This window comes from Ascaphus truei, chromosome 2 (genome assembly GCF_040206685.1).
Source record: "Ascaphus truei isolate aAscTru1 chromosome 2, aAscTru1.hap1, whole genome shotgun sequence".
Classification (NCBI taxonomy): Eukaryota; Metazoa; Chordata; class Amphibia; order Anura; family Ascaphidae; genus Ascaphus; species Ascaphus truei.
Window position 1 is genome coordinate 293,976,490 of NC_134484.1, and position 27,735 is coordinate 294,004,224.

Sequence of the window (27,735 nt, forward strand, 5' to 3'; positions counted from 1 at the left end):
CAATAGTGCACAATGTCATGCAGTAGCTGCAAAGGCAAACAAGATCTTATCTTGCATCAAACGGGCAATGGATGGAAGGGAAGTAAACATAATTATGCCCCTTTACAAAGCATTAGTAAGACCACACCTTGAATATGGAGTACAATTTTGGGCACCAATCCTAAGAAAAGACATTATGGAACTAGAGAGAGTGCACAGAAGAGCCACAAAATGAATAAAGGGGATGGACATTCTAACTTATGAGGAGAGGCTAGCTAAATTAGATTTATTTACATTAGAAAAGAGGCGTCAAAGAGGGGGTATGATAAATATATACAAATATATTCGGGGACAATACAAGGAGCTTTCAAAAGAACTATTCATCCCACGGGTAGTACAAAGGACTCGGGTCCATCCCTTAAGGTTGGAGGAAAGGAAATTTCACCAGCAACAAAGGAAAGGGTTCTTCACCGTAAGGGCAGTTAAAATGTGGAATTCATTACCCATGGAGACTGTGATGGCAGATACAATAGATATGTTCAAAAAAAGGTTGGACATCTTTTTAGATGGGAAATGTATACAGGGATATACCAAATAAGTATACATGGGAAGGATGTTGATCCAGGGATTAATCCGATGGCCACTTCTTGGAATCAGGAAGGAATTAATTTTTCCCCTTAATGGGTTTTTTTTTGCCTTCCTCTGGATCAATAAGTAAGTATAGATATAGGATAAAGTATCTGTTGTCTAAATTAACATAGGTTGAACTTGATGGACCTATGTCTTTTTTCAACCTCATCTACTAAGTAACTATGTAACGATGATGTCACTGCTGGCAGAAGAGGCCATTATGGCTGCTGGCGCGCATGTGGAGGGGAGTGTGGTGCCGATTTTATTTTTTGAAAAACACAAAAGTTGAAGATGTAATGTTTGATGTAATGTTTGAATTTATTTTGTGTTGGAGGACATCTTTGATTGATAAGAGCTGTCCCTGTTAATCATGGGTACTTCCACATTATATTTTGTGGGTTTAAAATTGTTCCTGAGGAGTCCTGTGAAAACATGTTTGCATATATAATGTATTTGAACACATCAATTTCAAAAGACTCCTGAGGCACAGTTTTAATCTCACAAATATAGAATCAACCTTAATTGACTTTGGTAGTATCCTGTCAACTAAGGGTGTCCCCATAGTAAGAATAAAACTAGACTTGTCGGGTGGCATTAAATTAACACCCACCCAGAGTAGAAGAATCAAACTTTTTTATTTTTTATTTTTACCTGGACAAGAAGGAAATGGACAAGAAGAGGAAGGCGTTTAGATTCTTTAAGTCAGAAGGGACAGAGACATCGTATCAGAATTATAAGGAATGTAACAAAAATTGCAAAAGGGCAATCAAATTAGCAAAAATGGATAATGAAAAAAGGATTGCAGTAGAAAGTAAGGTAAACCCTAAAAAGCTATTTAAATACCTTAATAACAAAAAAATGATAAAAGAAAATATAGGCCCCTGTCAGTGTGAGATGGGTAGGCAGATTATTGGAGATAAGGAAAAAGCTGAGGTATTAAACAAATTCTTTGCCTCTGTGTTTACAAGGGAAGAATCAAGTTCAATAGTAGCGCCACAGGAGGAAGCCACAACCTCCATATTAATGAACAATTGTTTAACTGAGGAAGAAGTTCATAAGCGACTTGAAAAAATGTAAGTAAATAAGGCACCTGGCCCCGATGGCATACATCCAAGAGTTCTCAAGGAGTTAAGCTCAGTAATAGCCAAACCATTATATTTAATATTCAAGGACTTCATTTCCACAGGCTCAGTACCACAAGATTGGCGTAAAGCAGATCTGGTGTCTATATTTAAAAAGGGAGCTAGATCACAACCGGGAAATTACAGACCTGTAAGCCTGACTTTAATAGTAGGGAAACTACTTGAAGGTTTAATACGGGATAATATTCAGGAATACCTAATGGAAAACAAAATTATTAGTAATAGTCAGCATGGATTTATGAAGGATAGATCTTGCCAAACTAACCTTATTTGTTCCTTTGAGGAGGTAAGTAGGAATTTAGACCAGGGTAATGCAGTTGATGTGGTCTACTTAGATTTTGCAAAGGCTTTTGATACGGTTTCACACAAGAGGTTGGTGTACAAAATAAAGAAAATTGGACTCAGCAATAATATATGCACCTGGATTGAAAACTGGTTAAAGAACAGACAACAGAGGGTTGTTGTAGACTGACGTTCACAGAGGTACACAATTGGAGACTTTTATAAGGTGAAATTATAATAAGGCTTTATTGTGCCTTTTCCTTTTTATCAGGAAATCATCCAAACACAGGGGGGGGGGGGGGACAAAGCTTCTATTCACTTGGGAGTATTTCTAGTGAAATCCTATGCAATTAATTCACATCTCCATTAGTTAAGCATTTCTCCCAGCCCAAAACACATAGCATGAGATAAGCAGATATAAGAAGTCTCTTAAGAATGAAAGTCTTATCTGTTAGCTGCTGTAGAGTAAGCTTCTCTGCTCTCCGTGCGTGCACAGAAAATATCAGCATCCAGGTTTAGAAGTCTTATTCGTCAGCTCCAGAGATCTGTGTTCTCTTGGTCAGTCCCTCCTGGGAGACTCAAGAACCACTGCTCTGTCTCCAAAGTTCAGCTCTCAGTCAGAGCTAAGGAGTCACTTCCTGTCTCACAGGACAGGCTTTTGTAAGCAATCTAAATCAGGCAGGTGGTGTTTATTAATTGACTACCAGAAGTTAACCACCACACTGCTAGATTAAAGGCACATTACTTGAACAGGGATTACTCCCCTGTTACATACCTCCCCTGTTTGTGGGAAGCTCGGGCTTGCCACGGCCAAAGCCCATCCTTCCACTCTCATTTTAGATATCTCTGTGACTTGAATGAGACTGGATGGAGGAAGAGAACCCTCAGTCCTGCTGGGATTGGAGCCCATCCTCCAGTTTATTCGTGTCTCCTCCTGAAGGTGCTTGAGATCAGCACCCCTCAGTCGCTCGAGGAGGACTTTTTCCAAGTATAGTCTTTTTTCTACGTGCGCGGTCATGAGATTTTCCTCGCATCGGGTGCTCGTCTAATTGTAGGCATACTGTATGGCAGCAGTTGCAGAGCGTTTAAAAACAGCCCTTTGAGTTTTCCGCTCTTGAAGCTGTCGCTCTGCCCTTTTCCCACTCAATGGGGTTGCTAGTTCAGCCTCTTTGAGATTAAGTTGCAATTCCACACCCACTTCCAGAGAATGTCCCATCTTTTCCGCTTCATCAGCTAAGGATTCTTCTGGTTTTAATTCAGCACGTGTACCTTCTTTTGTTGCCTGATGGGTGGCTGAAGGTTTTGCTAGTGCTTGTTTAGGTGGTTCAAATTTTGCAACCTTGTCTTTCAGATGAGCGGTATTCCCAGCTCTCACTGTACGCTTGTCTTCATGGGTTTTTGAGGCTGTGGGATACTGACATTTAGTCAGGGTCAATACTTGTCCTTGTAGGACTGTAATCTCATCCGCGAGAGATCCCTGTTTTTTGAGTGCGTCTTGCAAGTCTCTTCTCAGGGAATTTATCTGCGCACTTTGCTTTCTCTGAGTCTGTATCAGTGTCTCCTTCATATTCTGGAGCTCTGTAATTTTTGTCGTCAAGGTTGCCGCTGCGTCTGTTTTCTCCTTGGTGTACTGACTCAAAGGAATGGAACAGTCTCTCTGTCTCTTGCTCTAGTTTCTGAGCCTTCTCACGCTCCCTCTCATACAGAGTCACCTGGTATCGAAGCTCCGCCTCCAATGATGCTCTGGTGACATGCAGCGTGGCCTTTAGCTCCTTTTACTGCTCTGTGGAGACGTACTGGGTATTCAGACGATCCTTCAGCGCTTGTACCTCTTTAGCAGCCTGCAGCTTTTGCTGCTTCTCCTCAACATACTGGAGGTGTGTACGCAGACCTTGCAGTTGGTTATGCAGTCGGTGCTCTGCTTCAAACTTTTTCTTGACTTCTTCTGTCAACTGAAAATTTTCTTCTTTCAGTATTAAGTTTTCTCTTTTTAATCTTGAATTTTCTCCTTTTTCAGGCTTTGTATTCTTCAGGGATTCTTTGCAGTCCTCCTTCCATTTACGCATATCTCCTTTGAGACGGACAGTCTCCTGACGTGAGACATCCTTCTCTAGGTTGAGGGTCTGAAGCTCCTTCTGGGAGACTTGGAGATTTGTATTAAGATTGGCAATAGTTTCTTTAGCAATGTCCAGCTCCTAAGTGAGACTGTGTAGTTCCTTTCTAAAAACTTCCAGGTCTGTGCGGCAGCTGTTGGTCTCATGATGTGAGGCATCCAGTGCTATGCGGAGTGTCTGAACCTCTTTCTGAGATACGTCCACCTCTATCCGGACACTGTTGACCTCCTGTCGTGAGGCATTCAGCTCTATGCGAAGAGTGTCAACCTCTTGCTGGAAGACTGTCATCTGCTTCAGTGCCTCCTCATACTTCCGCTTTAGTGTAGCCACCATTTTATCAGATTGGCTCTGCTTTTCATTCATCGGCGGAAATAGTAGCATTTGCAGTATCTAGCTCAGCCTTGAGCTTGTTATTTTTCTCTAGCTCTGTGTAACCATCTTCCTTTTGTACAACGCTTATAGTGCATTAAAAATTATATTGATAACCAATCAAGTGAGGTAAGTATTAAGCGTACATTAAAACAATTTAAACAGGCATTTCAGGGTTATTGTTACCCAAGCACCAAACAGGACGCCAGTGGAGATGTCATCGGTTTAGGCACGTAGCTCTCCCCGTCACGATCGCTCAGTCTCAGGATAAAGCCTGGAAGGTCTCCGGTATGATAGCAAACGGTTCAGCCAACTCGTAGTGCAGATGAGTGATGTCCGCAGGTTTAGAAATCTCTGCGGCAGCGGGACACACAATGTTCAACTCTCTGATCCGGCGCTTCCGGGTTCGTGACGTCACTCGGCGGCGACAGCGCGTCGCGATCTTTCTAAACACCGAGCTGGTTCTCAAAGGAGTGGTGCAAAGTACAGGGTTCACAAAATATTCTATTCCAACGCGTTTCGAAACCACAGGGGTCTCTTCATCAGGGAATATTAACTCTAAATCGATGTAGCATCTAAATACCCCACGCTAATCACTGATAGGCACCTCAATTAGGAGTTTCGGCCAATACCGGGAAAGCGGGGAGGAGTCAAATGGCTCCATAGATCACAAATGCAAACACGTTGCCCTTGGCAACCTAAGACAACAAAATAAACTTTATTCAACATACAAAGAGCGCAAAAATACAAACATCAAGTGATGGCTCTAAAATAAAGAGAAAAAGCGTTAATACAAGAAAGTTTGAACAACTGCAACTACACTGGCGACCAACTTTATTCTTAATTGGCTAGCTCCGCGAATTTCAGAGGACCCCGGTGATGTGCAGTTTTTGAGTCATTTTCTCCCGGGGTATATAGCGTTATATTCGCGGCTGTGATTTAAGCATTTTATTCCCGCTGGCTGCAATACTGCAATGCCGTGAAAAAACGCATGGGGGCGTTTGTGAGCTGTTGTCTTTAAAGCCGTCCCCTATAACCCCTAACATACAGTACTGTACATTTTTATTCATAGTGTACATGTACAGGGGGTCTCCGGAGCTGAACCGCGTTGGTTTCAGGTCGGGGGACCCCCTGCTCACCGAGATACAGCCCCCTTTATGAGGTGCCGGTATCCCTCTGCGTTTAAAGGGCCCGATCACGTGACCGCGGCCTGTAAAGCAAGCAGAGGGATACCGGCACCCCCTAAAGGGGCCTGTATCTCGGGGAGCAGGGGGTCCCGGACCAAAAACCACAGCGGTTCTGCTCCGGAGACCCTCTGCACATCTACACTGTGAATAAAAAACATATATAAATAAACACTCGTTCCTTACCTTAGCGGCTATGTGCTATGGTAACGAAGCAGCATTTCTGTATTTTAATAATATTGTAAAAATTGAGCAAGGGGTTCCCTGAGCCAGAAATTAATGCTCAGGGACCCCCTGCTCCTGCACAATATTATTAAAAGTACAGAAATGCTGCTTCATTACCTTAGCGTATAGCCGCTAAGGCAATGAAGGGGTTAACTCACCGTGCCCACTTTATTGTGGGTAGCGGGGGTGGGTGAGGGGGGTATTTGGCCCTTGGTGTGAGTTTAGGGCTTGCGGGGGGGTTGCGGGTGCACTTAACCCCTTCACGGCCGTAGTAGTTAATACCGCTACGGTCATGAAGGGGTTAAGCCCTCCCGCTAACCCCCGCAAGCCCTAAACAGCCACCGTTGGGGCTAATACCCCATTCACCCACCCGCACTACCCACAATAAAAAAAAACTCACACACAGCAGCCGCCAAAAAATAAATAAATAAATCTAAATAAATAAATAAATAAATGACTATAAATAAATACATTTGAAATACATTTTTATTTATAGTGTAGATGTACAGGGGGTCGCCGGAGCTGAATCGCGTTGGTTTCAGGTCGGGGGACCCCCTGCTCCCCAAGATGCAGGCCCCTTTATGAGGTGCCGGTATCCCTCTGCGTTTAAAGGGCCCGATCACGTGACCGTGGCCTGTAAAGCAAGCAGAGGGATACCGGCACCCCCTAAAGGGGCCTGTATCTTGGGGAGCAGGGGGTCCCCGGACCTGAAACCAACGCTGTTCAGCTCCGGAGACCCTCTGCACATGTACAGTATAAATAAAAAACATATATAAATAAACACTCGTTCCTTACCTTAGCGGCTATGTGCTATGGTAATGAAGCAGCATTTCTGTATTTTAATAATATTGTACAGTGAGCAGGGGGTTCCCTGAGCCAGAAATTAATACTCAGGGACCCACTGCTCCTGCACAATATTATTAAAAATACAGAAATGCTGCTTCATTACCTTAGCTGATAGCCGCTAAGGCAATGAAGGCAGAATAGCATGTTTATTGGGGACATTTGATTTGCCCCCAATATACATTGCAATAAACAACATACAGTACACCCCCTGTATATTTAAAATACATAAACAATAAATACATGACATACATATTTTTATTGTGTGTTTTAAACCTGCCTGCCTTCACTGTAATCTATGTAAAAAACCCTCCCCCTATTGTGTGTGAAGCTTCTCTGCCTTCACTGTAATCTATGTAAAAAAAACCTCCCCCTATTGTGTCTGCTAAACTTCCCTGCTTTGACTAATCTGTGTAAGCCCCCCTCCCCCTATTGTGTCAGTAAAATCTGCCTGGCCTGTGTTTCTGTGAGTGCAGTGTACTGTATGTAAATGCGAGGAGGGGGATCCCGTGTAAATAACCACACCCACACCCACTACCCACTACCCACGGCCCCTCCGCTGCTTGCTGCAAAACAGAGACAAAAATTAAAACATACAAAGTAATGTCTCCTAACCCCTTAATCACCATAGCGGTTATTAACCTCTACAGTCATTAAGGGGTTAACCCACCCTCACCCACCACTCGGGACGCCTACATACCCTCCCACACTAACCCCCCCACCCATGAGGCCTAACCACCCACCCACTACCCACAAGGGAGGCCTACCCACATACCGTTGGGGAAACACCCCCCCCCCTCACCCCCAGTACCCAGACTAAAAACAATACACAGCCCCACAATAAACATCATTCTATTTATTAAATACATTACCCACCCCCTGTGCCCCCCCCATAAATACAAGATTTATTCTTTTACATACAGGGTTCATAACGCAGCCCCACGCGAGTCCCCGGTGGGCTGGCGGGGCACCTGGACAGACCTACAGTTTACCAGCAGCCCTTTTTACACAGGTTCTGGAGGCCTGCTGGTGGATCTCGCCAGCACCATGGCCCCCAGGTGGTCTCCTTGGGTCACCGTGGGCCACAATTGGGTCCCCACGGTAGGCCCGCGGATGTCTGGAAGCCCCGGTTCAGACCCACATGTGTCTGCGGGGCCTCGGGTGGTTCCCTCGGGGGTCTGGGGAACTCACGGGTGCTCACTACGGGTCCGCGGTGCCCCCACAGAAGTGGGACCACACATCATCATCCCCGCACCTACGGGTCGGCGGTGCCCCCACAGAAGTGGGACCACACATCGTCATCCCCGCAGACTACGGGTCGGCGGTGCCCCCACAGAAGTGGCACCCCAATCGTCATCCCCGCATGTGTCACCCGTGGAACCACCAGCCTGATACCCGTGGGATACCGCAGGTGGTCTCCAGAGGTCCCACGCAGAACCACGGAACCAACCCTGAATGTAAAAAAAATAAACCTGGCCTATACATTCAATACATACACCTTCCCCCCCCCAACACCTACAGTACAATAATGTGCAAAATAACTATTATCCAGATATGGATGATAGATTAATTGCCCATTATTAAAAACATTAACTAGCATATACAAATAAATAAAGTACTACTGACCTCATCAATACGAAGTGTCCGTCGCCAGCAAAATCCTTGTCTTGCCCACAACATACATAGCAAATACAAAGGCAATACATTGCAATTACATTCAGATATCAATTAACCCCTTAAACACCTTATCAGATAATAACCGCAAAGGTGATTAAGGGGTTACGCCACACAGGCCCGATACCCACCCTTCACCCATGAATTTGTACAGTGGCTTCATCATGCAACTATATATATATATATATATATATATATATATATATATATATATATATACTGTATATATATATACAGAGAGAGAGAGATATAGATATATATATATATACAGTACATACAGTATATATATATATATATATATATATATATATATATATATATATATATATACACACAGAATATACAGTATACACACGATGAACCAATATACAAATACATGTAGAAGGGTTATCAAAAGCATACTGTCCTACAACCAAACACTTCTCCATACAGACACTACATAAAATCAATTTCCATTAATAATCCTAACTGATCTCACAATATATATCATCACAAACCAATGAAAAGCCAATGAAACACCTCACATTCCAATATATATGATGCATAAAATCTATGCACCATATACATTCTGCAAATGAATCAACCAAGTAAACAAAAATCAAAAGCCAATACATTGCAAGTACATTCAGATATCAATTAACCCCTTAAACACCTTATCAGATAATAACCGCAAAGGTGATTAAGGGGTTAAGCCACACAGGCCCGATACCCACCCTTCACCCATGAATTTGTACAGTGGCTTCATCATGCAACTATATATATATATATATATATATATATATATACATTTATACTGTATATATATATATACAGATATATATACAGTATATATATATACACAGTATATATACACACGATGAACCAATATACAAATAAATGTAGAAGGGTTATTAAAAGCACTGTCCTACAACCAAACACTTCTCCATACAGACACTACATTAAAATCAATTTCCTTTAATAATCCTAACTAATCTCACAATATATATCATCACAAACCAATGAAACACCTCACATTCCAATATATATGATGCATAAAATCTATGCACCATATACATTCTGCAAATGAATGAACCAAGTAAACAAAAATCAATTAGCAATCATTATTTACATCCCTAAACAATTCACACTCCATCAACAACAATGAAACAATTAACTAATTCACGCCTGGAGCAGAACAATTTAGCCTGTGAAAAAATACAGTACCGACCAGAATACAACCTTTAAAACCAAGGCAACACACAATACAATACCAAGGAATACATCTATCTAATTTTAAAATACTTTAAACTCACAATAAAGCATAGCAGCATAGACAAATTAATTTAAAACACATCAAATCAAGCTTTTAAAACAACATAATTTCTTACCCTGTATGTGTGTATATATATATATATATATATATATATATATATATATATATATATATATATATATATATATAGTTGCATGATGAAGCCACTGTACAAATTCATGGGTGAAGGGTGGGTATCGGGCCTGTGTGGCTTAACCCCTTAATCACCTTTGCGGTTATTATCTGATAAGGTGTTTAAGGGGTTTATTGATATCTGAATGTAATTGCAATGTATTGGCTTTGTATTTGCTATGTATGTTATGGGCAAGACAGGGATTTTGCTGGCGACGGACACTTCGTATTGATGAGGTCAGTAGTACTTTATTTATTTGTATATGCTAGTTAATGTTTTTAATAATGGGCAATTAATCTATTATCCATATCTGGATAATAGTTATTTTGCACATTATTGTACTGTAGGTGTTGGTGGGGAGGGTGTATGTATTAAATGTATAGGCCAGGTTTATTTTTTTTACATTCAGGGTTGGTTCCGTGGTTCTGCGTGGGACCTCTGGAGACCACCTGCGGTATCCTCGGGTATCCCAAGGGTATCAGGCTGGTGGTTCCACGGGTGACACATGCGGGGATGACGATGTGTGGTCCCACTTCTGTGGGGGCACCGCCGACCCGTAGTCTGCGGGGATGACGATGTGTGGTCCCACTTCTGTGGGGGCACCGCGGACCCGTAGTGAGCACCCGTGAGTTCCCCAGACCCCCGAGGGAACCACCCGAGGCCCCGCAGACACCTGTGGGTCTGACCCGGGGCTCCCAGACATCCGCGGGCCTACCGTGGGGACCCAATTGTGGCCCACGGTGACCCAAGGAGACACCTGGGGGCCATGGTGCTGGCGGGATCCACCAGCAGGCCTCCAGAACCTGTGTAAAAAGGGATGCTGGTAAACTGTAGGTCTGTCCAGGTGCCCCGCCAGCCCACCGGGGACTCGCGTGGGGCTGCGTTATGAACCCTGTATGTAAAAGAATAAATCTTGTATTTATGGGGGGGGGGGCACAGTGGATGGGTAATGTATTTAATAAATAGAATGATGTTTATTGTGGGGCTGTGTATTGTTTTTATTGTGGGTACTGGGGGTGGGGGGGGTGTTTCCCCAACGGTATGTGGGTAGGCCTCCCTTGTGGGTAGTGGGTGGGTGGTTAGGCCTCACGGGTGGGGGGGTTAGTGTGGGAAGGTATGTAGGCGTCCCGAGTGGTGGGTGAGGGTGGGTTAACCCCTTAATGACTGTAGAGGTTAATAACCGCTATGGTGATTAAGGGGTTAGGGGACATTACTTTGTATGTTTTAATTTTTGTCTCTGTTTTGCAGCAAGCAGCGGAGGGGCCGTTGGTAGTGGGTAGTGGGTGTGGGTGTGGTTATTTACACGGGATCCCCCTCCCCACATTTACATACAGTACACTGCACTCACAGAAATACAGGCCAGGCAGATTTTACTGACACAATAGGGGGAGGAGGGCTTACACAGATTAGTCAAAGCAGGGAAGTTTAGCAGACACAATAGGGGGAGGTTTTTTTTTACATAGATTACAGTGAAGGCAGGAGGTTTAAAACACACAATAGGGGGAGGGTTTTTTACATAGATTACAGTGAAGGCAGGCAGGTTTAAAACACACAATAAAAATATGTATGTCATGTATTTATTGTTTATGTATTTTAAATACACAGGGGGTGTACTGTATGTTGTTTATTGCAATGTTTATTGGGGGCAAATCAAATGTCCCCAATAAACATGCTATTCTGCCTTCATTGCCTTAGCGGCTATCAGCTAAGGTAATGAAGCAGCATTTCTGTATTTTTAATAATATTGTGCAGGAGCAGTGGGTCCCTGAGCATTAATTTCTGGCTCAGGGAACCCCCTGCTCACTGTACAATATTATTAAAATACAGAAATGCTGCTTCATTACCATAGCACATAGCCGCTAAGGTAAGGAACGAGTGTTTATTTATATATGTTTTTTATTTATACTGTACATGTGCAGAGGGTCTCCGGAGCTGAACAGCGTTGGTTTCAGGTCCGGGGACCCCCTGCTTCCCGAGATACAGGCCCCTTTAGGGGGTGCCGGTATCCCTCTGCTTGCTTTACAGGCCGCGGTCACGTGATCAGGCCCTTTAAACGCAGAGGGATACTGGCACCTCATAAAGGGGGCTGTATCTCGGGGAGCAGGGGTCCCCCCGACCTGAAACCAACGCGGTTCAGCTCCGGAGACCCCCTGCACATCTACACTATGAATAAAAATGTATTTTAAATCATTTTTAATGTGCCGATGTTTGCGCAGAGAGAGCAGCGGTTCTCTCTCTGCTGCAAACACATCTCGCCCCCCTGGCCTATAGTATCATTGATGTGCATATACAGTACTGTATGTGTATGTTAGGGGTTATAGGGGTTGTTGTTATACAGTATATATATATATATATATATATATACATATACATATATATACTGCATTACAATTCATGAATTTATGCCATCTGGCGGTCACGCGAAGCATTGCAGCCTAGTAAATCCTGAACCATATCAATTAACACATCAACCGCGCGTCAGCCGTGTAATGCGCCTGGCTGGGAAGGCAAAAGGAGCCCGGTTGCTCCGGGTGAACAGAGTGGCATTCCAGGAACATGCCAGGTACATGCCAGTTAATAGTAAGAATAAAAGCTGCTGCAGCAGTATACCAAGAAATACTGTACATATATATATATATATATATTTCTTTATGGTACACATAGCAAGGTATTTCATTGAAAAAGAAGCATGGAATTAATAAAATTAAAAAATATATAAAAAATATAATATATAAAAATGCAATAGATCACCTACTGCACCGACACACTTTATTCGAGCAAATACCCAGTATGTACCTGGCAGATACCTGGAATGCGCCGCTCCTCACCTCTGACAAGCCCCGTTGCGTTTGCCTTCCCAGCCTGGGTTCATGCCTGGCTGACGGGCGGCTGATCTGTTAAATGATAATGATTAGGATTTAATAGGCTGCAATGCTTCGCGTGTCTACCAGATGGCATAAATTCATGAATTGTAATGCAGTATATATAGATATACTGTGCAGTATTGCAGCCAGCGGGAATAAAATGCTTCAATCCCTGCCTGGAAATAACCCAATATACTCGGGCAGAAAACAGTCACAAACCTCAATACACCCGGGTATACCCGAATTCGTGGGACTAGCCGAGCTCGAATAAAGTGTGTCGCCAGTGTAGTGTTGAAAAATAAATAAAGAAACTTACATACTAAAACCTATAGAGAGGATTAAATTGGATAAACCCCTATCTTAATGGGGATCAATAGAGGGACCATATATCAATATCCTCATTGAGACCTCCTGGGTGCAAAGTTCCCAGTTTATGTATCCAGAAGGTCTCCTGAAACGACAGATCCTTCACCCTATCACCGCCCCTTCTATTGTGAGGGACATATTTAATGCCCTTAAAAAGCAGAGACGAGGGGTCTTTGTTATGGTGCAGAGTGTAGTGCTTAGAAAGACTATGTTTAAAAAGACCATTTTTGATATTTCGTATATGTTCTTGGATGCGTACCTTAAGTGGACGCTTAGTGCGCCCCACATAGTGCAAGCCACAAGGGCACTCAATTAAATAAACTATATGGTAAGAATTACAATTAATAAAATCTGAAATCTCATACATTTCCCCAGTTTTTTTACACATAAAATTTTTATTGTCAGGATGCAAATGTTTGCACACTGAGCATTTTCCACATTTGAAGTTACCAAGAGGTTTACTACTCAACCACCTTTTTTCTCCCACAGAGACATCTTTAATATTAATGTCACTAGGGGACAGGGTGTTTTTCAAGTTTTTCGCTTTTCTGTAAGTAAATTTAGGAAACTTCGAAATGTGGACCCCCAAGATTGGATCGTTTGAAAGAATTGCCCAGTGTTTTTTTACAATCTTTTCAATTTGCAGAGTCATAGAATTAAAATTTGCAATAAAAGCAACATTACATTTACCCTCACTGTTTTCCTGTTTATTCCGTTCTCTAATTTTTGGAACTAACATTTGTCTTCTATCCAATTTTCTTACCATATCCAGATCATCAGTTAGTTTTTTCAATGGATAACCTCTCTCCAGAAATCTGGAAGTTAGGTCACTAGCCTGTTTCTCAAAAACAGTATCCAAACTACAGTTTTTCCTTAATCTATAGAACTGACCAACAGGAATATTTTGGATCCAGGATTTTTTATGATTGCTTGAGGCCAGCAAAAAATTATTTGAGTCGGCATCCTTAAAATAGGTTTTACTAACAAGCTTCCCTTCATCGGATACAGTCAAACTCAAGTCCAAAAAATTAATATCTCTATCATTATCCACGTGGGTAAAGGATAGATTTCAGAAATAGAGCATGACCTCCGCGTGAAGCTCGAGCATGCGGAGGATGAGATTTTGAAAAAGAAGCATGAGAAATGTTATAGGGATAAGTCTGACTATGACAATAACAGGCAGAGAAATTGGGATAAAGGATGTGGATAGGGGTAGACCCTCAAAAGCTCAATCCCAAGGAAGGGGAGGGAGGGACTACTCTTATTCCTTAAATAGATCCAATAATCCTCAGAGATATCCCAAATCTCATATTCACCCTAATGATGGGGGATGGGAAAACCAGACCTATGGGGAGAGAAGGGGTCCTCCCAGATATGATGAGCACTTCCCTCCCACTAGGTATGAAGGGCATTTTAGAAATCCTAATTATAAAGGAAGAAATTATATTCCCAATTTTAGGTATGGTCAAAGAGAATATGAAAAATTTGATACTAATAAAAGCTTTAGACCTTATAAACCTAGCCCTAGATATCAATCACCAGCTCAACATTCCCCGTCTTCTTTTTTAGATTCAGTCAAGCAAAGACACTTAGAACCACAGAGAAGGGAGGAGATTGTGGAATCTTCTCAAAAACCCCGATCAGGGAAAAAAAAGTAAAGAACCCTACCAGAAGAGGAATTAGAGGGAGGGCCAGAACAAAAGAAAAGAGGCTACGAGAAAGATCTATGACATCTCCCTCACGAGGGATTTTTAATTTATCTTCAGTTATCTTAACCACTGACCAAAAAAGGGTTTTGGACAGGGGCTTGACATTTTCTCGCTCCTGTGTGCCAAACTCATTTCAATTATATACGGACCGTCAAAAAATTCATGCGCAACCTCACTCTTAAAAGACACTTCATTAAATTAGATCTGGAAGGTAATGAAGGGCAAGGGGAAACAGTAGCAATAACTGATCCACCTGAGGCTGTTTTAAGTGAGATTGCAGAATGTGTTGCAAGCCCTAGGCACACCCACTTTAGGGGAAAATCCAAATTTTATCCCTCCCATTCAAAAGGTCATCATATTGAGACCTTTTTTAATATGGTCAACAACGATTTTAATTCACTAATTAGCAATACTACTGTAAACCCAGTGACATAAAACATAACCTCACAAAAAACGAAACATTGGCGTTAAAATTTTTAAAAGAGAATAACAATCTCATTATTAGACAGGCAGACAAGGGAGGGGGTGTCGTTCTACAGAATCGAAAGGATTATGAAGGAGAGGCACTTCGACTCCTGAACGATACCTCCTCCTATACCAGGCTTAAAAAAGATCCAACCAGTGAGTTTTTGAATAAGCTAAAAGGCCTTCTTGACCAAGCCCTAGCTTCCTGTGTTATAACTAGGAATGAATATGAATTTTTATTTACCAGCTCCCCTAAGATCCCAATATTTTATCATCTCCCCAAAACCCACAAGCCAATAACAAACCCCCCTGGTAGACCGATAATATCAGGAATACAAAGCTTAACAGCTAATTTGTCTCAGTATGTTGACCACTTCTTGCAATCCTATGTGGAAAAACCCCCTTCCCATTTAAGGGATTCCACTTCAGTACTCAACTTGTTGCAGGATCTGGAGTGGAAAGATTCGTATAGATGGCTGACATGTGATGTGCAGGCCCTCTATACGAACATACCACACATGAAGGGTCTAACATCTGTGGACTTTTTTCTATCAGGTGATAAGGAACCACACCATTTAAATAGAAGTTTTATTTTGGATTCAATCCACTTCATCTTAAAACACAACTATTTTATGTTTTTGGATGAATTCTTCCTGCAGGTTTGCGGAACTACTATGGGCACTAGATTTGCCCCCAGTTTCGCAAACCTGTACATGGGAGAATGGGAATTTAAGTTTATTCTGAACAATAACCCTTTTAAAGACAATATTATTATTTGGCGTCTTTTCATAGACGACATTATATGTTTATGGGATGGGGATCAATGTTCTGTAAATCACTTCTTAAACTACATTAATAGTAATGATAGAAATCTATCCTTTACCCACGTGGATAATGATAGAGATATTAATTTTTTGGACTTGAGTTTGACAGTATCCGATGAAGGGAAGCTTGTTAGTAAAACCTATTTTAAGGATGTCGACTCAAATAATTTTTTGCTGGCCTCAAGCAATCATAAAAAATCCTGGATCCAAAATATTCCTGTTGGTCAGTTCTATAGATTAAGGAAAAACTGTAGTTTGGATACTGATTTTGAGAAACAGGCTAGTGACCTAACTTCCAGATTTCTGGAGAGAGGTTATCCATTGAAAAAACTAACTGATGATCTGGATAGGGTAAGAAAACTGGATAGAAGACAAATGTTAGTTCCAAAAATTAGAGAACGGAATAAACAGGAAAACAGTGAGGGTAAATGTAATGTTGCTTTTATTACAAATTTTAATTCTATGCAATTCTGCAAATTGAAAAGATTGTAAAAAAAACACTGAAAATTCTTTCAAATGATCCAATCTTGGGGGTCCACATTTCGAAGTTTCCTAAGTTTACTTACAGAAAAGCGAAAAACTTGAAAAACACCCTGTCCCCTAGTGACATTAATATTAAAGATGTCTCTGTGGGAGAAAAAAGGTGGTTGAGTAGTAAACCTCTTGGTAACTTCAAATGTGGAAAATGCTCAGTGTGCAAACATTTGCATCCTGACAATAAAAATTTTATGTGTAAAAAAACTGGGAAAATTTATGAGATTTCAGATTTTATTAATTGTAATTCTGACCATATAGTTTATTTAATTGAGTGCCCTTGTGGCTTGCACTATGTGGGGCGCACTAAGCGTCCACTTAAGGTACGCATCCAAGAAAATATACGAAATATCAAAAATGGTCTTTTTAAACATAGTGTTTCTAAGCACTACACTCTGCACCATAACAAAGACCCCTCGTCTCTGCTTTTTAAGGGCATTAAATATGTCCCTCACAATAGAAGGGGCGGTGATAGGGTGAAGGATCTGTCGTTTCAGGAGACCTTCTGGATACATAAACTGGGAACTTTGCACCCAGGAGGTCTCAATGAGGATATTGATATATGGTCCCTCTATTGATCCCCATTAAGATAGGGGTTTATCCAATTTAATCCTCTCTATAGATTTTAGTATGTAAGTTTCTTTATTTATTTTTCAACACTAGGTGATCTATTGCATTTTTATATGTTATATTTTTTATATATTTTTTAATTTTATTAATTCCATGCTTCTTTTTCAATGAAATACCTTGCTATGTGTACCATAAAGAAATATATATATATATATGTGTATTTCTTGGTATAGTTGCAGTTGTTCAAACTTTCTTGTATTAACGCTTTTTCTCTTTATTTTAGAGCCATCACTTGATGTTTGTATTTTTGCGCTCTTTGTATGTTGAATAAAGTTTATTTTGTTGTCTTAGGTTGCCAAGGGCAACGTGTTTGCATTTGTGATCTATGGAGCCATTTGACTCCTCCCCGCTTTCCTGGTATTGGCCGAAACTCCTAATTGAGGGGCCTATCAGTGATAAGCGTGGGGTATTTAGATGCTACATCGATTTAGAGTTAATATTCCCTGATGAAGAGACCCCTGTGGTTTCAAAACGCGTTGGAATAGAATATTTTGTGAACCCTGTACTTTGCACCACTCCTTTGAGAACCAGCTCGGTGTTTAGAAAGATCGCGACGCGCTGTCGCCGCCGAGTGACGTCACGAACCCGGAAGCGCCGGATCAGAGAGTTGAACAGCGTGTGTCCCGCTGCCGCAGAGATTTCTGAACCTGCGGACATCACTCATCTGCACTACGAGTTGGCTGAACCGTTTGCTATCATACCGGAGACCTTCCAGGCTTTATCCTGAGACTGAGCGATCGTGACGGGGAGAGCTACGTGCCTAAACCGATGACATCTCCACTGGCGTCCTGTTTGGTGCTTGGGTAACAATAACCCTGAAATGCCTGTTTAAATTGTTTTAATGTACGCTTAATACTTACCTCACTTGATTGGTTATCAATATAATTTTTAATGCACTATGAGCGTTGTGCGCTGTGTTTTTTGTATTTTTTGTCTGTCTAATTAGGGGGTACCTGAGCCATCCCTGGTGCCACAGCTGCAGACGCTCCATATTATCAATTTGATTAATTTAAGGTCACATTTTTATTTACCTCACATCATCACTTCACTATTGTTTTGATTGTAGTTGCGCACTTATTTTTTCACTCATATAAGTCATGCCTGGCATTTTTCAGGGCATCTTCAGGGATCGTCACTCACTGGTTCCGGCTCCACTTCCCTGGGATGGTTGGTTGAGGGTTCCTCACTGTTGGCACCGGACAGACACTTCTTTGGGGTACACGACTTCTGCCTTGGGCCCTCTGGATATTCGGTTAACCGCGGGACGAATTCTCCATTTTCTCTAGGCTGCAGGGCAAGTCGGTCCCCCTTTTCCTCCACAGGATCTGCGGACGTGTCTGTTCCTTCCACGGTAAGTGAAGAACCGCTTTTCTTTTTCCGCTTTTTTGATTTGGATGACACCGTCCCTTCAGGGATATTGGGGTCTCCATCTTCATTTGAAATTTTAGCAGCATCACTGGATCCACCCGGCTTTCTTGCAACTGTAATAGCTGACGGAAATATTCGGTGATCCACTGCTCCCGCTCTTTCTTCTGCTGATCATATTCGTCATCAAAGGGAGCGGTCTTTTCTGTTCGTGCCGAGTTCAGGCACCCCCACCATTCTTGGGGTGTTTTGTGGGTGTGACTCGGTTCGGGTTCACCGTAAGAGATGTCTTCCTCTTTATTGGACTGGAAGGGCCACTCTTCCGTGGGGTAGGGTTCATTACAGGAACGCTGCATCTTGTCCTCCATTTTTAGGCTATCAGGTGTAATTTTCTTCCTGACCTCAAGAGGCGCTATTGCAGCTGTTACCACTGTATTTGCTATAACCCCCAATTGTGGTAGTCTTACAGATGGCCATATTTTGCTTGTAGAGGTCGTTGCTCTCAAAGGCATCTCTGTAAACTTTTCTTTCTTGGGTAATTTTTTTTTTTTTCAATATCAGCAGTACTGTGCATGCATTTAATCTTATCAGGTATACAAGATGTGCAGTTGCTAGGTAAAAAAGTGTATTTGCTTTACACCATTTACTTGCTAGGTGTAATCTCTCATTAGGTATGCTGAATGTGTAGTTGCTAGGAAAAAACTTCTGTTTGCTTTACACCATTTACTTGCTAGGTCCAATCTCTCCGCTTCAGCAAAAGAATTTGGTTTTCTGCCTGAGTTCAGTAATTTTCAGTCTCATCTTTGGGTATTATGGCATTCACACTTCACACTTTGGGTGTCTGTTTTTGCTCCCAAGATATATATAGGCAGACTTTTTTACTTGCAGAAAAAAAAACATTCTTTGCAGTCGACTATTTCTTTCATTCCCGGCAGGGTGACAACACTCAGCAATTGGCTTTGAAAAACCTTTTACACAGTTCAGAAATCCCCTTTTCCCCTATAGGGCAATTTTACACTCAGCATTTGTTTGCTAAAAAATTCCCCTGCTTCAGCACAGTCTTGTATCAATTTTCACACTTTTCTGCATAAACTCCATTCACAGCTGGTAGCCCTATTCGGTGTGGCAACCTTTATTTGCAAAATCAGTACCACTCGTGGGTCACCATCTGTATTCACTGCTTCAGCGAAACTTTTGAAAACAAAAAACACCTATCCCTTTTAAGGGCTGACTCACTTCTTGAACCCTGACTATGGCTAGAAGGCAAAACCCCTATTTCAATGACCATATTACACTTTGTGATAGGCAAATAACGTTTTAGCTTTTACAGCAGTCTCTCTCCTCTTGGGATTGGGGCAAAGAGTCCATCTGTGGTTTTGTAAATTTCAGTGCAGTGTAAGTTTCAGTGGTGTGTCCCTTTAACTCTAATCTCTGCTGCATGAGGTTTTTTTTTTTTTTTCTAAGTGCTCAGACTGTTTGTAGGCAAAAAGCATAACAAAAAAATTTCACATAAAAATCTCCGCTCCTTTTTAACTTCAAAGACACCTCTCATCTCACTTCAGACACCATATGTAGACGCACGTTCACAGAGGTACACAATTGGAGACTTTTATAAGGTGAAATTATAATAAGGCTTTATTGTGCCTTTTCCTTTTTATCAGGAAATCATCCAAACACAGGGGGGGGGGGGGACAAAGCTTCTATTCACTTGGGAGTATTTCTAGTGAAATCCTATGCAATTAATTCACATCTCCATTAGTTAAGCATTTCTCCCAGCCCCAAACACATAGCATGAGATAAGCAGATATAAGAAGTCTCTTAAGAATGAAAGTCTTATCTGTTAGCTGCTGTAGAGTAAGCTTCTCTGCTCTCCTGGAACCGCACCCGTGCGTGCACAGACAATATCAGCATCCAGGTTTAGAAGTCTTATTTGTCAGCTCCAGAGATCTGTGTTCTATTGGTCAGTCTCTCCTGGGAGACTCAAGAACCACTGCTCTGTCTCCAAAGTTCAGCTCTCAGTCAGAGCTAAGGAGTCACTTCCTGTCTCACAGGACAGGCTTTTGTAAGCAATCTAAATCAGGCAGGTGGTGTTTATTAATTGACTACCAGCAGTTAAGCACCACACTGCTAGATTAAAGGCACATTACTTGAACAGGGATTACTCCCCTGTTACAGTTGTCATTAATGGAACCTTTTCGGGTTGGGCTAAAGTCGTGAGTGGAGTATCTCAGGGATCGGTACTGGGACCCCTACTTTTTAACTTGTTTATTAATGACCTTGAGGTTGGGATCGAGAGCAAAGTCTCCATCTTTGCTGATGATAATAAATTATGTAAGGTAATAGAATTAGAGCAGGATGTAATTTCTCTTCAGAAGGACTTGGAGAGACTGGAAACGTGGGCAGGTAAATGGCAGATGAGGTTTAATACAAATAAATGTAAGATTATGCATTTGGGATGCAAGAATAAAAAGGCGACACAAATTAAATGGAGATATATTGGGGGAATCCTTGATGGAGACGGATTTAGGAGTGCTTGCAGACAGCAGGCTTAGCAATAGTGCCCAATGTCATGCAGTAGCTGCAAAGGCAAACAAGATCTTATCTTGCATCAAATGGGCAATTGATGGAAGGGAAGTAAACATAATTATGCCCCTTTACAAAGCATTAGTAAGACCACACCTTGAATATGGAGTACAATTTTGGGCACCAATCCTACGAAAAGACATTATGGAACTAGAGAGAGTGCAGAGAAGAGCCACCAAATTAATAAAGGGGATGGACAATCTAACTTATGAGGAGAGGCTAGCTAAATTAGATTTATTTACATTAGAAAAGAGGTGTCTAAGAGGGGATATTATAACTATATACAAATATATTCGGGAACAATACAAGGAGCTTTCAAAAGAACTATTCATCCCACGGGCAGTACAAAGGACTCTGGCCATCCCTAAAGGTTGGAAGAAAGGAAATTTCACCAGCAACAAAGGAAATGGTTCTTTACTGCTTGTTGTAAAGGCAGACGATCGTAATGGCACCTCATTGGTCTGACGGCAGTTAAACAACCCCACTGCAGACGGAGAGCCTCCGGAACCACACAGCTGGCCTGAGAGGAGACGGAGTAACACCTCTGCAAGATATTCAAAGTGGAGTGACTACTATCCCCCCGTGGATGTTGATCATTATATGCGCTTGTCCTACCTACATCTTGTAAGTAGGATTCTATAGGAACCTGACGCGGAAGCTGTGGCAGTTAATGTTTTTAATTTTTTGTTTTCGATATGTATTAAATATTCCCTTTTTTAATTGTTTGCTTTAACACTCTTTTTATCCTTATTGATAACATACCCTCATTAGTCAGGGGTTCTTTAATTAACTGTATTACACTATGCTACTGTGTTCCTCTATCCACATGTGCTGACTGACGGTTGGAATCACCATCCCCTCTTTGGAGGCGGGCGCAGTCATTGGATATCGCATTCAGCCATTCTAATACTTCACGGTTGTATTTTTTCTTTAATGTATCACCACTATTTATATTATCCAATTGTGGTAATTATCTTTATTCATTTGTAAGGGCGCCACTTTTTTTCTTTTTTACGAGTTTCCTTACTAACTTAGGGTGGTTAGTTTTTAGTTGGCAGCCCCAATTTTGTATCACTGATTGAGTGTAATGTATCACTCAATCCTTTGAATAGCGCTATACACACACACAATTTTTTCTTCTCTAAATTTAGCATAGGTTGAACTTGATGGACCCACGTCTTTTTTCAACCTCATCTACTATGTAACTATGTAAGATCTACCATTTTGCCTATTTTTTTTAATTCTGTGCTATGTAAAAAATAAAATAAAAAATACACACTCACACACAGTCACCATTACCAAATTGCAATGCTAAACAAACTAAAAATCAATTCAAAATGACAAAAAGGAGAGAAGTGGAATTTGCTTTGCATGGAATTCTAACTAAATCATGCTTAGATTTAAATCTACAGTATACTCATTTCACCACTATGCTGGGAAGTTTTTGTGAACGAACTACCTTTTAATATCTACAGTAGCTTGTGCCAATAGAGAGTACTCTGAGTTGTTGAATAGATCTAGAATGTATTTTTCCACCTTTTGATGAAGTAGTTTAATATACGTTTTCCATTTTACAGCTGTACATCCCTTTTTCTTTAGGGTTAGAAAGGGAAGGAACGTAAAATGGGATTTTGTTTACGTTATTGCATGAGGGTAGAATATTTGTGCCCAATGAATGAGTATTTGCTACTTGATCTACATGCCCCTCTTTCTCTCTGCCGTTCTCGCCTTTCTAAACCCAGACCCTGGCTACACTGTCTCTCACGTATTGTATGTCTTTATTTATATAGCGCCAAAAGTGTACTCAGCGCTTCAGAAAGAATACAGCACAGGGAATTAAAATAATACATTAAGAGCAGCAAAATCAGACAATAGGAAAGGAAATCCCTGCTCAGAAGAGCTTACAATCTAAGAATCATACTGCGTTCCTGTACTCGTTCCTCTGAACGTCTCTCGGAAGAAATCTCTCATTGTCACAGACTTCCTTCACTGCAAATGTATCCTATCCTGTTTCAACTGTGCCCTCTCCCAGGCTAAACAAACCTAGTTTTCTTCCACAAATGAACACACTAGTCTAACCCACGCCAACTCGTCTCTGTCTTTGACACTATGTCAAGACAAAGATGTATTCCATACGTCAAGACATCCCCTCTGTATCCTCCTCACATTCTATGCCTCTTCCTAACTCTCCTCCTGCCTGCCTCTGTCACAGAGGAGGATGTGTTGCTACTGATCTCCTCTTCTCCCTCTACCACTTGCTCTCTTGACAACATTCCCTCCGATCTCCTCAAACCTCTTACTCCTACTCTAATTCCTATGCTCACACATTTTCAAATCCTCCTTCTAATCTGGTACCTTTCCCTCCTCCTTCAAACACAACAGTTATACCATTACTCAAAAACAGCAAGCTTGACCCTACCTTTCGTTCCAACAATCGGCCTTTCTCCCTCCTGCCATAACTCCTTGAACACCTTGTATTCTCTCGCTTGCACCTCTTATTCCTGCTACAATCTGGCTTCTGCACTGCTCACTCCACCAAAACAGCCCTCACTAAAACAACTGGACCTCCATGCTACCAAAGGCAAAGGTCATGTTGCGCATTGTGACGGTAGGGGTAGCTGGCATCACAAAACTGGGATGAAGCCCAGCTAGCTACATCTAAATCCATGTAACTTGGCTACCTGTGTTAGGCCGCGCTTATAGTGCCGGTGATGTGCCGTCGCCCGAAAACAAACGCATTGCCGCCGCGTGCACTTAGAGTAGGCGCGACGGCATGAAAACTTGTAGCCGGCAAAATTTGATTTTTCAAGAGCTGTCGCCTCATGTGACGGCCCTTCAACCAATCAAATGCCCGAAAACCTGCGTCGCCGCCCAGCGAAATATAACTTTTGCCTGTGGCGACAGGTGACGCCACCCGTCATGTCGCCATCGGCGGCACTATAAGTGTGGCCTATTTTGGCCAAATGTACTTTAATATCTGGGGGAGAACAGGGAATGTATAATGCACTATGTATGTAAGCCGAAGCACTTTATTTCCTGTTAATGCAATCCCCTAGTCTAGTTGAGCAAGCAATATGAGGTAATGTGTTTTGTGATCCATGTGTAAGCACTGTGATGTGATTTGGGAGTCAGCCCTGTAAATTGTTAATTGGATTATGTAGCTGTATGTACTCATTTCAAAAGATAGCAGACTTGTAATGTGATTTGCATGTGAGTTGCATTTCTATGAAGGGGACTCTGTGATTTAATCAGCTGAGGTTCCTGCAGATAAATGTGTATTGAGGCAATGGTTGGGAACGTGGAGGTGTTACAGACATTTGGTGAGTGCGAAAGAGTGGACAATCAGGTTTGCTCTGATTGGTCAGCAGCCCCTCTCCCATGTAAAGGATAGCCACAGAGGGATATATAAGGGGTGCTATAAGGGAGAGACACTCTGGGAAGGAGTGTGGAGAACATTTGAGAGCATCTGAGAGACAGAGAGTCATTCTGTGAAGGAGTATGGTGATCAGCTGGAGATATGTGTCAGAGGCTCTGCTGTGTGATCAGCCTTCTGATATCCTGGACGAGAAGCGGACAGGGCAAGCCTTCTTGAAGCAGACCCCTGCACCCAGCAAGGCTAGAGTCTACTCCCCAAGCCGCCAGTTGGTATTGTACCTTGTTTTGTACATCTTTGTTTTGTCTGCTGGCGTGCCAGAATAAACCCCATTTTATTCATCAACTTTGTCCTGTCTGGTGCTAGTGATCCTGGTGGTTTCGGTGTAAAAGTACTGGTCTCCCATGACACTCATATTGCAGCCTTTGATACTGTGGACCACAATCTTCACATTCTCCATACTCTTGGTATCCGTAATAAAGCTCTAGTCTGGATTTCCTCTTACCTCTCCCATTGTACTTTCAGTGTCTCAGTTGCCAACACCTTCTCCTAAGTCGAGCTCTTTGTGAGGTTACCACACGGTTCTGTCCTGGCACCACTTCTCTTTACACACTCTCTCTAGGTGACCTTATAACTTCTCTTGGGTTCAATCACCTCTAGGCTGATGACAAAAATGTACTTTTCAACCACTAACTTTACACCTGCTGTAAAGACCAAAGTCTCTGAATGTCTCTCCACTATATCATCCTGGATGCCGACTCAAACATAACTTGTCAAAAATGGATCTCCTCATACTTCCTCCCAAGCCTGGCCCTACTGCCCCCTTCTACATTACTTTTGGCAGCACTATCAAACATCCAGTATCACAAGCACACTGCCTAGGCGTTACATTTGACTCTCCTCTCACATTCACAATGTAGCTAAAACCTGATGTTTTTTCATCAGTAAAGTTGCAAAGATACGTCCTTTCCTCTGTTGTTCTACTGCTAAAACTAACGCAGGCCCTCATTCTCTCCCGTCACGACTGTTATAACCTTCTGCTGTCCAGCCTTCTTGCCTCTGACCTATCTCCCATTCAATCCATCCTAAACGCTGATGCTATAATCACTTTACTCTCCGAAATCTGTCCTGCTGAAATCCCTCTCCTGGCTTCGGATCAAATCCTGTGTTACACACACAAGTTCTCACTTTTATGGCTATGCACTCTTCTTCCCCGCTTTACATCTCAGACCAAATTTCTTGCTATACGCTGTCCCGATTCTTGCATTCTGCTCAAGGATGTATTCTGTCTACCCCTTTTGTATCTAAAACCTCTCACACTAACTGCCCCACACCTCTGGAATGCCCTTCCCGTCAATCTCCGACTAGCACCCTCTCTATCCACCTTTAAGATCCATCTTAAAACACACCTTTTTAACAAAGTAATGGATAGCTCCATGGCTCATACTATATATCTCATACATCGACTTTGGCCCAGTGCAGACACACTTACCAGAACACCCTCCTACTGTCTCTGTACATTCTGCCTACTTACCACTTTGATTGTAAGCTCTTCAGGGCAGGGACTCCTTTTCCTAATGTTACTTTTGTGTGTGAAGTGCTTATTCCCATTATGCGTTCTATTATTGTCACGTGTATTACTGCTGTGAAGCGATACGTACATAGATGGCACTATATAAATAAAGATATACATACTTTCTACTGAAAGAATATTATCTTCTTATATCACTGTGGGATAGGTTAGCCGTCTCATCAACAAAATAACATGACTTCATGCAGTATCACTTTGCATTTTAAGAAGGAGTTTAAGTTTTGCATGGCCTCTACATTACTTTGTACTGTATCTATAGCAGAACTGTATTTTTTTTACTGTTATTATAACCATTACAAAGAAAGCTGGATTAAATTCAAGTCATGGGTTCAGAAGATTAGATCAAATGATAACATTTATATAGTATATCTAGTACAATCACCAGTTTTGGCTGGGTTAATGACAAACTGTAGCCTGAAGGAAGAGTTCTATGTGAGCGAGCAGCAAATCAAGAGCCAGACCTTTTTATATGTCTGTTACAAACACAAAAGAAAAAAATATATAAATATTCCAAAGAAGTATAAAAATATATTTTAGAGCTTACCATTAAGTCCTTAACTCGGTTGCTTAGCTGATCAATAAATAGTATGGGAAGGTAATGAACAGACTTTCCCAACTGTATCCTAAACAGAAGAAAATACTTACAATGTATTATGCCAGTGGGTTACAAGTTTAATTAAAACTGAAATGCATTACTCTATAAGTATAGTCTCTTTTGTATGGTGCCGAGTACATTGTGGGCGCTACATAAATAAAGATATACATACATATGGGATACAACACTAAACGGTAGCATGATGGGAAGTTGAAAGAGAGCATTGATTGGATAACAATAGACCAGTTAACTTAATTAGCTTTCCAAATCATTCATATTTAATAGTCATCAGTGCTATAGAACACAGGTGAGCAAACTTTCGAGCTTCGCCCCCCTGCCCGTGAGCCACAGCGTTCGCGCGCACCCCCCCCTTCCTTTAAAGGACTCAGCGTCAAATGCCGTCGGGGGTCATGTGACGTCACATGACTCCGCAACATCATTTGACGCCGCGTGGCTATGGTGACGCGTCACCGAAGACTCGTCAGAGACCAGGAAAGGGAGTTATAGAGGCCTTACGACTCCTGCGGCATTTAATTTCAATGCCGTGGGGAAGAGCGCAGGCCTCTGTAACCGCCGTGCCCCACACTTTGCGCACCGCTGCTATAGAACAATGGTGCGCAACCTATTCTTTTTATCTGCGACCCCTACATTTAAATGTCCACTACATGAGGCCCCCTCCCCCCCAAAAAAACATTATAGGATTAACTTTGTTGGCCTCCCTGCTTCTGAATTAATCTTCCACGTTAATCTTCTGACTGAAAATAACTTACACCACAACAGCAGCCCATGTCTCTCTCCTGCTGTATCTCCCTCTCTCTTTCTCCTTCCTTGCTCTCTCTATCCCACTACGGCAGATGTTTGAATATTGCAATATCCATATTTGGGCATCTATAATGTCATCAAGACTGCTGGAGGGAGTAGCATAAAATACCTTGCTGGCTACCACACTTACCTGTCTATACACTTTAAG

General features: G+C 41.9%; 1 protein-coding gene across 3 annotated transcripts in view; it reads right to left on the reverse strand.

The window, feature by feature from the left end:
- The window catches only part of CLPTM1L (CLPTM1 like), a 383,886-nt gene that overhangs the window by 150,152 nt on the left and 205,999 nt on the right, over positions 1-27,735 (reverse strand). For all 3 annotated transcript variants that reach the window (XM_075586346.1, XM_075586345.1, XM_075586348.1), the window contains one exon: positions 26,715-26,793. In XM_075586346.1, the coding sequence (XP_075442461.1) occupies positions 26,715-26,793 (79 nt within the window). The remainder of the gene's footprint in view (positions 1-26,714; positions 26,794-27,735) is intronic.